Source organism: Zeus faber (assembly GCF_960531495.2).
Source record: "Zeus faber genome assembly, chromosome: 15".
Taxonomy (NCBI): Eukaryota; Metazoa; Chordata; class Actinopteri; order Zeiformes; family Zeidae; genus Zeus; species Zeus faber.
In genome coordinates, this window is record NC_137194.1 from 10,920,744 (window position 1) to 10,933,660 (window position 12,917).

Genomic DNA, 12,917 nt, shown 5'->3' on the forward strand with positions numbered 1-12,917 from the left:
GGTCAAAATTCACTGTTTTTCCCCCACAAATTTCTTCTCCGAATGTAAATCGATTTGGGTGAAAGTTGAACCGCGATATGTCTGTGACGTCCCGGTTCTAACGACACCTCGACCGTGTCCGCGGCTGCAGCGGTCGCTCTGTTCCGGACACTTTAAGGCCGAAAGATTCAGAGGAAAATTATAAAAATCAGAACAATAACGATATGGGGACTATCCCTATGAGACGGACCCCTAACAACAACAACAACAACAATAATGAGAATAACAAATATAAAAAAGTAGTAATATGTAATAAACCAAATAATTAACTAAATAATTGTGTAATGTTATATAATAAACCGTTTTCCCCTGGACAAGTATGTTCTGGAAATTATATTTAAAATTAAATAAAATGTAATTATATCTCAATAAATGTATTAAACATTTAAAAATGTATTTTTTTTTTAATAACATATATGTTTATTTAATACAAATAACTTGACTGTTCGTGTCAGCGACAGAAAAGCGAACGTGTCAAACTTTTACTTATTTCCGTTGAATAAATGAGAGATAAAGTTCAACCGGAAGCGGAAGCGCCGCGGCGAAGGGTCACGCAGAGCCGCAAAGGCCTTCGGGACGGTGGAGGACCGTGCTGCGCCGAGGCGAGGTGCGTGTCCCCAGTGTCCGCTTGGGTCTCCCGGCTCGGAATGCGCGTCACGAAGTCGCTCCGTCGGGAATGAGCAGAGGAAGCTGCGGCTACAGCGCGGGTCCGAGAAGCACCATGTTCCGCGGGGGCTTCCGCACCTGATATCTCGGCGTCAAAGTTGAGTTTCGCACCGCTAGCCGCCGTTAGCCAGCGTCGTTGATTCATACATACGCGTTAGCTTCCGAGCTAGCTAGCCAGCTAGCTAGCTAGCTACCCCTGGTTTCGTACGTTCCCGGGCCGCCCTGTAGGAGCCGCACAGCCGCGGGACGGACCGCCGATCCCGGGGTGTTTTGGCGCGCACGCTTCGGTCGTGAGCCGGAGGGGGTCGGGGAGAACGCCACGGGGGAGACGCGAGCCAGGGGCGGCCGATGAGTTCGGACCAGGGCGGAGAGCCGCCGCTGCTGCAGGAGGAGGAGGCCGAGCCGGGACCGAAGAGCGGAGCGAAGGACGAGGCTCCGCCCGGGACCGAGGAAGGGTCGGGCGGCATGGTGAGTGGCGGCCTTCAGGGATAACCCTCACCATCCACACACACCGAACCCCAGATCCCGTCTGTGTTTCCCCGCCGCAGACCCCCCATATGTGTTCCATTCAGTTTAAATGTGCAAGATGCTTCCACTTCACGGTGTCCTCACTTTTTTTTTTTAATTTTTTTTTTATTATTATTTTTTTTAATCGAGTTTAGTGGTGTTGCGTGAAACGCGACGTTAACCCCCGTGGAGGCGGTTCACGTCCAGGTGCCATTGAACCAGGAAACCGCCACACGTGTGTAAATTTAATCAGCTGCGTTTCCACCATTACCCACCAGACAGGCTAGCGATAGCAAGGTCTCGGGCTAATATTAGCCTATTAGCTTAGCTCTCCGCAGGAGCGAGCAGGCTCATTAAGTAGTTTGCTGAGTAATGATTAGCGGAGCTCAAGTTACGGCGCTGGGCGTCGAATCATAATGGTGCTCGCTAGGCCTGCGGGAAGCTCCGAGTTATTTTTGCTCACAAAAAAAGGGTCGATCGATGCGGGGATGGGGTCGACGAGCGGTCTGCGGACAAACTATCATTCATTCGGCCAGCCTTGCCGCTAATCGGCTAGCAGCCAAAGCTAACGGGCTAGCGGCAACACGCTGCCTGGCCTGCGCTGCGCAGCGGAGTCAGCTGACTGCACTCCGCTCCACACCGCCTAACATGCACTTTAGCCGTGCGCCTCCGCACTTAGCGACCGTGAATGATTTTGGGGGAGTATCTTGCGAACTAGACGTGAACCGAGGGTTTAAAAATCGGTAGATGGTGGGTTATAGTGCGCTATGGTACTTGTTATTGGGCAGTTTCCCATGGCAGCTGTTCTTGTCAGGCCGAAGGGGTGGGTCCTGGATCTACTTTATCCGAGCGTCACTGTTTTGGGAAGACTGAGCTCGTTCTCCCATTAAAGCGGATTCCACGCTTTAAACATGAACATAATGTTAAATTCCTCACTTTAAACATGAACATAATGTTAAATTCCTCGCTTTATACATGAACATAATGTTAAATTCTCAGCGGCCCTGCGTGTGTGCAGTGTCAGTCTAACATTTGTTGTGTTTGGGCAAATTGATCCTGTTGAAAGTAGAACACATCCAAGCTCAGACCAACTTGTACTTAGAACAAGTATAAATAACTAAAACTGTATGTATTATTTACTGTAACAGTATGTATAAATAAGTCCTGAAAGTTTTGGTACTTTATGGTTCTTCATGCATCTCCGGGGGAGTTGGTGGCGTGAGAGCCGCACACATAAAAACAGGCAAAAATAATACACGAAAAGAAAAAAAATATGCACCCATCCCAAAAAATGAACACACTTCACTGTCAACTCACTGTAAACAAAGTGGGACACTGTCTGTCCATGTAGGGGTAGCATACACATGTAAGTAACAGTTATAACAATTTATCAACAGTTTTGCAAAAGATGACCTTTAACAAGTTTTAACAGTTTGTACAATAGCTTAAGACCCATTGGAGCAAATGCAGAGAGAACATTTTACTCATGTGTTCCATGACAGTGTCTTGATGTGTTTGTCACAAATATGGGAAGAAGGCTGTGTCCATAAGGAAGTCGAGATTTTTATTGTTTTTATTTTTTACTTAAGTAAAATTGTTTGACAAGCTTTGTAATATGCAGAGATACCCAAATAACTAATTTGGTCTATTACACCAGTTATCTCACGATGATATTCAATGGTTCGTTAGTGAAGCTGGACACAATCAACTCATCTCTTCACACGCCAGAATTTGGGGAGTTAAATGCATAATGCAAATGCACTGTCAAGTTCGAATAAATTCTTTCACATTGAAGTCTAAAATGCCAATCCCATGTCCTCTGCATCTTTTGAAGATTCAAGAGATTTATTTGTCATATACATACGTATATGCAGTGAAATATCATTGCAACGCACCCGGACATTATGCACAATAAGCTCTAAAGATACTAAAATGTGGGCCATTGACACGGAGGCGCTCTTTCAGAGCGAGACCACAAAGACCAGATCGTTTTTTTGGCTGGGAGGAACTACACAATGTTGCCTGTGGCTTGAGTGTTCTCTTGGGAGGGAGACGTGGTGGACTAAAGCGTCAGTCTTCATATGTGATTTGTTAATGAGACATTTAAAATGTTAATCTGTGACTCAGAAGAACCCACTTGGCCTGGGTATTGTTCTTAAAGGGTCCATGTTAACGTGAACGCATAACATCCATGCGTGGACGCAACTGCCTTGTCCCTTTTCTCCAGTTGCTGCTCCTAATACACAGAGCTCATGGGGAATTTGTTAATATGGCGACCGTATAGTTTGACTTTGGGATTGCTTAGTCGTTGATTTGCTCAAGGCCGATCTAGACGCCTGCTTGGTTGAGCCAACAAGTAGCGACACTCGTTTTAATTCGGAACATTTCTACACTTGTGATATGTAGCATGAATGTCTGACCAGTCTCCCAAAAATATTTATGGTTGCCTTTGTGCTCAAGGCTTGATTTGACGGAGTGTAAACACATTTTCTTCTGTTAATCCAATATATTTAACCTATAAATCTGCACTTAAAAAATAAATAAAATTTATTTGAAGGTCACCTCTAAGGGAGCCGGTCTGAACCCAAATGCCGAGGTGTGGCAGGAGATCCCCGTGGTCCCGAGTGAGGCTGTTGCCGATGGCTCTCATTGGTTGCCTTCCAATGTTGAAGGTGAGATAATGTCATACCCCCGTGTTTTTTAGAAAATGTGACTGTTTCAGAGTTAGGCAGTGCAAGTTTACTCTGTGCGCATGTATTGTACCTCACCTGCCAGCGGGACTCTAAAAGCAGTGTGTTGCTTGACCAACTCCAACCCAAAACTACAATGTTAGGCAGATAGTTTGTTCTTTTCTCTGCTTTTTAATTTCATGAGTAAATTAAGTTTTGCCTTGATTTATCAGCTTTTTGTGGTGTGGATGAATGTACAAGTAAGGTCAAAACGTTTTTTTTTAGTTTTTTTTTTAATTTTTTTTTTGTTTTTTTTTTCATACAAACAAATATACCAGGGTTTATATTCATACTTGTGATATTTTGATCAACCCCATTTATTGCTCCCCTAGACAGTTACTATTTTTAGACCTGCAGGAATTAAAATGCTAATAAGTGTTTACAAAATGACAATTACTTTCACAGTCTTGGGTCGCCGACAATTCTGAGTGGAACTGCTTACCTTCTTCTCAGGTTATTGTGAGCCTTCACCCACTGGGTGCAAGCTGTACACTGTGGGATTTACAGCCCTGGAGGATAGTACCTCTACAGCAACAGCTGAGATAGCAGTGAACGGAATGGACCCACCGGAGCTGGGATTCTCTCCCGCTGAGTCCACCTCGGGAACCTCGGGTCAGTCTCGCCACTTGCCCTACATGGGTGTAAACAAACCGGTGCTGTAACTAGGACTGCCCCCCGAAATCGGACGAGCCAATTCTTCCGTTTGTTGTCTGAGCTTCAAGTTGAGCAGTCGGTTTTTATTTTTATTTCTTCATGGTTCCAAGATAACGACACAATCCGCAATTGAGTAACTACTGGACTCGTTCTCTGATATGATGTTAGAAGACGAACACAATGCCCTCTGGTTGAAAGCTGGAAGCAATGTGGCGTTCAAGGGAACTCGGAAAACTAATGGTCGAATATTCGCATTTAACAGCCAAATTCGAGTTGGTACAGCCCTACCTTTGACAAACTGTTATGTTTGTTACTCATGCATGTAGACCTTTTTGCAGTGAGTAAAAAAAAATTCTAGACACATTTTATATTTCCATATTTAAACTTTTAAGTGGAGATGATTAAAAATTGATTGGTTGCAGAAGATAAGGAAACTGAAATGCTCAGTGTTTATATGAAAATATTTTTATTTAAAGGTGGAATTTTTACCATGTTGATAAAATCATGGATTGGGACTATGTTCCAAGTAGCCAGTTTGCTTAAGGTGTTTTTTTTTCCGGTTTAATTGTTAATTTAGACTCGTTTATACTTTTCCCAAAAGTGTTCCTATCAGCAATGCAAGCTTACTAAGTTTCTAACAAAGTTTAGTTTGTTTTGGAAGTTGTGTGCACATTCAGTGTTGACCTTGTTGCAATGACATTTACTATACAAATATTAATTTGTGTTGCTTTTCAGTTAAATTCACACCATGTTGGACAGGATCCGTCTCCATTAATATATTTTTGATTTTGGTCCTCAGCGGACTCAAAGACAGAGGAGCAGCCCATCTCGTCTGAGAACCTGCGCGAGTCTCTGAAAAAAGAGCTGGAGTTTTACTTCTCAAGGTGAGATTCAGCCTGTACGGCTTTGTAGTAGTGGGGTTTTCTGGAATGTGGAGCCATTGTTTTCTTTGAAAATGGCACAGTGTTGAAATGCTTGTCTTGCTTTTATTGTGCTTCAGGGAAAATCTGTCGAAGGATTTGTACCTGATGTCCCAGATGGACAGTGACCAGTTTGTGCCGATCTGGACAATCGCCAGCATGGAGGGCATCAAGGTCCTTACTACTGACATTGACCTCATCCTGGATGTGTTGAGATGTAAGCAAAATTCAAACAATTCATTAATACAGAATCCTACATATGACTACGTCTACGCTAGGGATGGGCCGATACAGGTATACATTTTGATCCAATTAGCAGCAAGAATAAATGTTGTGTCTAAGATAATAGGGTTATACAAAACATCCGCTTTAAAGAGCCATATTGATCATGTTAGGTGTCATCAGAACATACCGATTAACATATAATAAACCATTAGACACCGAAGACTAATGATCCACTAAAAACTGCTTTCTCTCCTGCAGCCTCTCCGATGGTGCAAGTGGATGAAAAGGGGGAGAAAGTGCGTCCTAATCACAAGCGGTGTATCATCATCCTGAGGGAAATTCCCGAAACGACCCCTGTTGAGGTGAGGCCAGCTGCTGCTGTTTGACGCGAGAAAGAGACACATTTTGATTGGTTAACAGAATTGTTATGTAAAACCATGGTTTCCTTAAGTGAAACCAACCATTCCTTAATTCTTTTTGTGGGCCTCTCAGGAAGTGGAATCACTATTCAAAAACGATAACTGTCCGAAGGTGATAAGCGTTGAGTTCGCACATAACAACAACTGGTACATCACATTCCAATCTGATACGGATGCTCAACAGGTTGGTGATTTACTCCCGTTCCCCCAAATTGTGTCTTATAACTTGTAACTGAAGCGTCTAATGACTTATTTTCTGTTTAGGCGTACAAATACTTGAGAGAGGAAGTGAAAACATTTCAGGGAAAACCAATCATGGTGAGTTATTTGTTGATTTTATTGTGGTTTTTTTTGACTAGGCCTGACGGTCAATCTATTTATTTCACTTGATTCTCATTCACGCCTTCTCAAATCGTTTTTTTTTTTTAAATCTTTCCTTTGCCTGCTGATAGGCGAGGATAAAGGCCATCAACACGTTCTTTGCAAAGAATGGCTACCGTAGCATGGACAGCAGCATGTACGCCCAGCAGTCTCAGAGCCAGTCCCAGTACAACTCTCCACTCTACATGCAGCACGTCTACCCACAGCAGCAGTACCCGGTCTACGGCATCGTACCGCCCACCTGGACGCCCTCGCCCACCCCGTACTTTGAAACACCTCTGGTGAGAGCCTTTCTATGGAATTGTGAATATGATGTAGGCAGCTATGGATGTCTTTTCACCCCAGAAAATTTAGTTTTCAATGGGGCTGTTAAATAAAAAAAAATGAACATGAAAGTTGCATCCATTTTCTGATTCAATTGAATACCCTCAGTCACAAATTAATTAAAATGTAATAATGTCTGCGTCAGACTGAATTTATCCCGTGACCATTATTGTAATGTACGCGAGATTATACATGGAAGGGTTTGTAGCAATTTTCATTATGTATGAGATGTCAATATATTGATTAAAGAATTTTGTCGCAAGCCATCTCTTGAATATCAGATTTAATCAAATCGTGCCCCTTGGTATCAAATTGTGATTTCCTGTCCAACACGCAGCCCTAGTGCCTGCCAAAGTTTGTCGCTATTGTCGTGATATCACAGTCATCATAAAGTACAACATATTTATTGCACCTTGCATGTGTTTCTTCCATTTTGAGCGTCCCTGCAATGACACCAATTCATTGTGTAAATCACATTTTGTTCCAATGTAGTTGACCAAACAGTTACATGTGATGAACCTCAGTTGGATTCTAAAAAACAGGATGTTGGATGTATACGTATATCACAGTGGATATATTGTCTTACAAGCGCTAGTTTTTGTGATTCCTTCTGCAGACTGGTTAATATTGATATTAAACAGGTTGTATTGTGTGCTAAAACTTCAATTGACGTAGAAATATTGTCTTCCGTTTCATTTGCAGGCACCGTTTCCCAACAGTAGCTTTGTGAATGGATTTAGCTCTGCCGGACACTACAAAACTGGCTCCAACTCGCTTAATATCAGTCGACCCTTCAACAGGAACCGGTAAGAACTTGTTTCCTTGATGCGCTGTCAGACCGAGTTCCTGTGCTTTGACTTAACACTGAACCGTGTGCAGCTTTCAGCATCTTCTAATTGGCATATTTCATCACTTGCACGTTGCTATACATCACACATAACCTATAATCAAATCTGTTGCAAAGAATATTGTATCCCCATCTGCAAATTAAAATTCTTTACCCCCTGTCTTTTACTGTCCCACAGTGTCCCCCTCTATTCAAGAAAGAATGTAATAAATGCCTTCAGGTACAGCTGTTATTATACAATAAGCTTCATCACTCCCCATCTCTTACCATACTACAGTGACCAAATGACTAAATCCATTACTAGGGCCATTGGCTCGTGCCAGACGTTTATGGCTATCATAAAAAGAGCTCTCAATAATGAGTGTTTGTTGCTCGGTCAAGGAACTTCTGGGTTTGTCATGTCATTTTGATATGTGGAGATTATTCAGGGTGAAACTATTGCAATCTGAGCAATTGGCCGTTTTATTTGAGTTTCAACCTTGCCTTTCAAACATGATCATTTTCACAACAGCATGTTACAGTTTCACCTCATTTGAACTAATCCATTTTGTTTTTCTTTTTTAACTATTTACTTTCTCACTATTTTTCAGTAAAGTGGTAAAATATCAAAGAAACAAGGGAATGCAATGTATGAGATTGCGACACAGGTCTACAGGTTACATAGACTGGAATTGGGTTTAGGTCTTTAGAGCTGTGGAACATTATTCTGTGCAATTTGCTGTTGACTTATTGGGCATTGACTGGAACCATTGCAAGTTGGTTTCCATGGGCTGGTGGTTTACAGACAGTGTAAATGTGAAAGATGCTTTCCTATCTCTCACTGCATTCTTTCAAAGTCAGACCTGATGATGAGATCATGATGCGCATAGAGGGAAAGTAGGCTGTTGAATAACTGACTTTGTTGCTCTCTCCTTGTTCCCTCTTTCCTTTCTTTCCCATATTTCTCTCTTTGCTCTCTCTTCCCTTTTCCAACAAAGTCATGAACCTTCACTCCTATCCCAATGAGCGTTGAGATTATGAGATCTGAGGGTTTGATGGAAATAATGACAAATAAATCTGCAGTTACTTGTAGCGGAATAATATTTTAAACCTGGGCACTGTTGGATTCTACGCCAGGGAACATCGAGTGACATTGGAGTTATGCTCCTAGATGGGAATTTCTTAGGCAGGCCCAACAAAGAAATTGATTTGGGAGAGGTTTCACATGTCGTTATCGCCAGCACACCCATGAGCACAAAGACAGAAAATTCCTTTCTTGCCCACATAATCTCCCTTTGGGACACAGTATGATTTCTTACCTCTTTACTTGTCAGATCACATTTCCTGAATGATAGTCGTGACTGAGTGTCTCGTCTTACTCCACCTCAAACAGGAACCACGTTAAGCCTCAGGTGAGGACGGGCGATGCGGCCCCTGCGTCTGTCATTCCCGTCCCCCTGGACGGCTTGAGTGGCCTACGCAGTCCGCAGAACCCCACATCTGCCGCCACCACCACTACTGCAATCCCTGCTCAGACTGCTGCCGACCTCGCCTCCGCCTTCCCACATTTTTCTTCTACTACGTCCCTGGAAGCGGGTGATGACTGCAGCGCGGCTGGACGTGGGAGGTACGAACCGGGCGAGCGCTCTTTAACTTTTGTTTTGTGCGTGCCCTAATTTTGTCAGTAGTGCAGAGGACATAACTGATGTCTATATTTGGCCTTACTGGATTAGGGATCTGGATGGACTTTGGGGTAAATAAGGTCTTCATGATCTTGAATTGTGTGTTAAAGCGTGCAACCCTTTTCTACCGTAGACGGAGTACTACCTACAGAGGAACGCGGAGGAGGCGAGAGGACGACCGCATCACGGTGCGCTGCGATTTAGTCTTTGGAAATTGTATCATGTTTGAAGCATAGTTGTTTTTTTAGTTTTTTTTTATGTTGACACAATTTGTCTTTCAATCTCCCCTTTCAGAGACCTGTACCACTTGCAGAGGTCAAGGTGCCTCCACCCAAGTTTGACCTCGCTGCCACCAATTTCCCGCCACTCCCCGGCTGTGTGGTCAGCACACAGGGAGAGCCGGTCCTGGAAAACCGCATGTCGGATGTTGTGCGTGGTTTGAACCGAGAAAAGGTTGGGAGAAAAATTAAACTTCATTATTAAGACCTTGTTGGCATTTTCATGGTGCAGGAAGAGGGGTAAATAAGTTGCGTGCCTCCATTTGTTTTTCATAGACTGAAGTCCCCAGTAAGGAAACCACTGTGAGTGCAGGTTTGATGACGGAGGAGGCGGTGAGCGTCTCCACCGTTTCCCAGGCTGCTGGAAAATCTGCTGCACAGCCACTCTCATCCCCCGCCCCCAGGTAAAGGCGGATCTCAAAGATGAGATTTAAAATTGGAACTAATTTGGGGCCTAGGGGAATCGCCATAACATTGAATGGTAACCTCTAAAGTCCAAAATTGTTTTGCTTGGTAGTGTCGCACGTCCTGAGAAAAAGATTGAGAGGCCAGATCCTCCGGCCCCAAAGGTGACTCCGCCGACTCCGGCTGCGGCCACCCCGCCCTCCTTCACGCAGCCAGTGCCCAGCCCCAGGCCTCAGCCCAGCGCTGCCTCCACACCAGCCACCCCCAGCACGCCGGTCCCAGCGACTGCCACCATCGCTGCCCCTGCACAGGTGAGGTCGTTGAAACCAGATGATCAGTAGGGGTAGGACAGGCCCGGTGATGAGATCTTTAGCGCATAGAGGGGGAAAAAGTGGCTGTGGAACGACTGGCTTTGGTTCTTTCTTTGTCTCACTCACTCGCTCTTTCTGTCCTTTACCTCCAAAGCCACGAACCTTCACTGCCATCCCGATGAGCGTTCAGATTATGAGATCTGAGGGTTTTAAAAAGTGTTCAGGTGATGGTCAGATCTGGTTGGGGTGGTCATGTCTTTGTGAAATATCTCTCCCCTTTCCCTCGCTCCACTCAGGAACCCCGTAAGCTCAGCTACGCCGAGGTCTGCCAGCGACCACCTAAGGACCCCCCTCCCGCGGCCCCCGTCCCTGCCCCCTCCGGCAATGCGTCCGGCCAACCGCTCCGTGAGCTGCGAGTCAACAAGGCGGACGAGCACGGCTCCGGCGTCGGCCCCGGGGACAAGCAGGAGAAGGCCCATGACAGGGAGGGGGGCTGGGAATGTAAAGAAAGCCGGCCGCCACGTGAACGTGACAACCAAGGCCACTACCGCAGCAACGGCCCCAGAGGCACCGGGGGCCTCAAGTTCCGCGACCAGAGGCGTCCGCCTCCCGCCCGACGCAGCTCCCCCCAGGGAGGATACAGGCACACTGGCAAAGAGCAGAATATCCCACCAGTATCGCCAAAGTAAAAACTTGATATGAATGAAGAAAAAAAGATGTTTGAATATATATAAATATATAAAAAAAAAATAACAAAAGCAACAACCTTATGGTAGCCACCTCCCCCACCCTGGAACTTGTCAAAAAAAAAAAGCTTTTAAATGACAAAGACTGGGACATCCAGGACTAATGGGCAAAAAGAAACGTCAGCGGAAGTGTGAACTTTCACGAGTCATTGTAAAAAGGAAACAAAAAAGCTCACGCTTAAAGAATTTTAAGTGTTTCTGTGGAGATCATTTCCATTCAGCTCTGCTGGGGCGAGGTGGAATGCTGGGCCATGTAACTGGCACGCTACCTGTATGATTTTAAAGAATAGGTGTTGGTCTGCAATGAACATATGCACTAAGAAAACATGCATATATATGTCATGTACATATACAAAGATATCACTAACACGCAATGAGACCGTTGTCTTTCCCCCCCTGTGTGCTTACAATTGCAAGAATGAAGGGTTTACTGATGTCTCTGTATTGATTGTTAAGCAAATGGGTTGGAGTGCTACAGTTTGCTGTTGCACTGACTGAAACAAACTAGATGATTTTTCTGCAGAGACTCTGAATCGTCCCAAAACTGGACAGTGTGGTCCTCTAATGTATGTTCATAAAAATGTGTGCTTTAGTGGTATTTTCATCCTGGTAATGGTAGGCACCAATGCATCAAGAAAATGTAATGCGAGCCGCAGCTAAGCCTGTGGCTGGCAGGAGGGTGATTAATTTGCGGAAATCCACTGTGGAATGCCCACAGGCCTGTAAGCCTAGCTCAACCGACTAGCTTGGTCTAAAGTTAATTGTTTTAAGTAGTTTCATCTCAGTTATTGATTCTGAAATGTTTTGGATTTACCCTCAGAATACACCCACATTGCTATCAGACTCTTAGTTTACATGTTTCTTTGCATAGTAGGGCAATATAATTTTAGCATAAGGAATATGCTAATTGAAGGTGTAAGTGTAATGTGCTCGGTGGTCTAGGCAGGACTTGGCTTATCTACATCACAAGATATCCAGGTTATGCTATTTGTATATCAATAAGGGGTTAGCGTCAAAGGTAGGCTGTTAAGGACGACAACGAACCTTTAGCAGCCAAGTCAAGGGTAGACCGATCAGACAATTTTCATGTGCTATGTGCCAGCTGCCTATGATCCTAGTTGACTTACAGAGGTTAAGGTTTTTGGTCGTGTTGACGAGTCTAAGTCATGTAGTCTTTGGGGAATCTTTGGGGCCTAGTTAAACTGGACCTGGGGGGCGGGGGGGGCGGGGGGGAGACTGTAGAGGTGTAGCTGCCTATGCTATATTGTGGTAACCCTTCACTAGAGACTTGTGTGGGAGAATGTAATTGTGCTAGCGCTGAACCTGCAGAAGGCTTTTGTCAACAGGTGTTCACCAGATTGTTTTGTGCTTTTAGGTTGAGTTTGCAGGTTATATTTTGGATTTTTTTTTTTTTTTTTTTTTTTTTTTTTTTTTTTTTTTTAAATGGATTGATTTAGATTTTGCAGTTTGACTCTGTATGTATTGCTTTTTAATTTTTATTTATTTTAGTCCCACAGTGCAACGCTTTTTCCCCCAATCTTGGTAGGCTGGTTTCCCCAAAGTTGTGTGAAATTGCATTGATTAACTCAATCGCACATAAGATTTGTATATTGTTTGCGATTTCAGATGAGAAAATAATTGATGCGTTGACTTTGGGTTTAGTTATGCAGTAAACGAGTAACCAATCACTGGGGTGGTTATTTCTTTGTCATTAATGAGTTTGAGCAGCTAGTGATTTTAGTGTAATGAAATAAATGCACTAACTTTATAAAAGAGAATCTTACTCAAGTAATGTGAAATCACTT

General features: G+C 44.0%; 1 protein-coding gene across 2 annotated transcripts; it reads left to right on the forward strand.

Moving 5' to 3' along the window:
- The first annotated feature begins 624 nt into the window (after positions 1-624).
- On the forward strand, positions 625-12,318 carry larp4aa (La ribonucleoprotein 4Aa). 2 transcript variants are annotated; one of them, XM_080015009.1, is made up of 17 exons: positions 625-1,173; positions 3,770-3,884; positions 4,395-4,553; positions 5,395-5,479; positions 5,596-5,732; positions 5,999-6,102; positions 6,233-6,343; positions 6,424-6,477; positions 6,612-6,821; positions 7,567-7,670; positions 7,890-7,931; positions 9,084-9,317; positions 9,506-9,560; positions 9,667-9,825; positions 9,927-10,054; positions 10,168-10,366; positions 10,663-12,318. In XM_080015009.1, exons 1-17 carry the CDS (start codon positions 1,054-1,056, stop codon positions 11,053-11,055), a joined length of 2,409 nt encoding a protein of 802 aa, XP_079871135.1. In that variant the 5' UTR covers positions 625-1,053; the 3' UTR covers positions 11,056-12,318. The 2 variants fall into 2 exon arrangements, with proteins under 2 accessions (XP_079871135.1, XP_079871136.1); XM_080015010.1 differs by lacking the exon at positions 7,890-7,931.
- Positions 12,319-12,917: the final 599 nt, after the last annotated feature.

What these genes read in the sequence shown, in the direction of transcription:
- larp4aa (XM_080015009.1), top strand. Translation starts at nt 1,054, where the DNA reads ATGAGTTCGGACCAGGGCGGAGAGCCGCCGCTGCTGCAGGAGGAGGAG. An exon ending in CCGAAACGACCCCTGTTGAG is followed by an intron (nt 6,103 to 6,232) that starts GTGAGGCCAGCT and finishes TGGGCCTCTCAG; the next exon opens with GAAGTGGAATCACTATTCAA. An exon ending in AGCGCGGCTGGACGTGGGAG is followed by an intron (nt 9,318 to 9,505) that starts GTACGAACCGGG and finishes TTTCTACCGTAG; the next exon opens with ACGGAGTACTACCTACAGAG.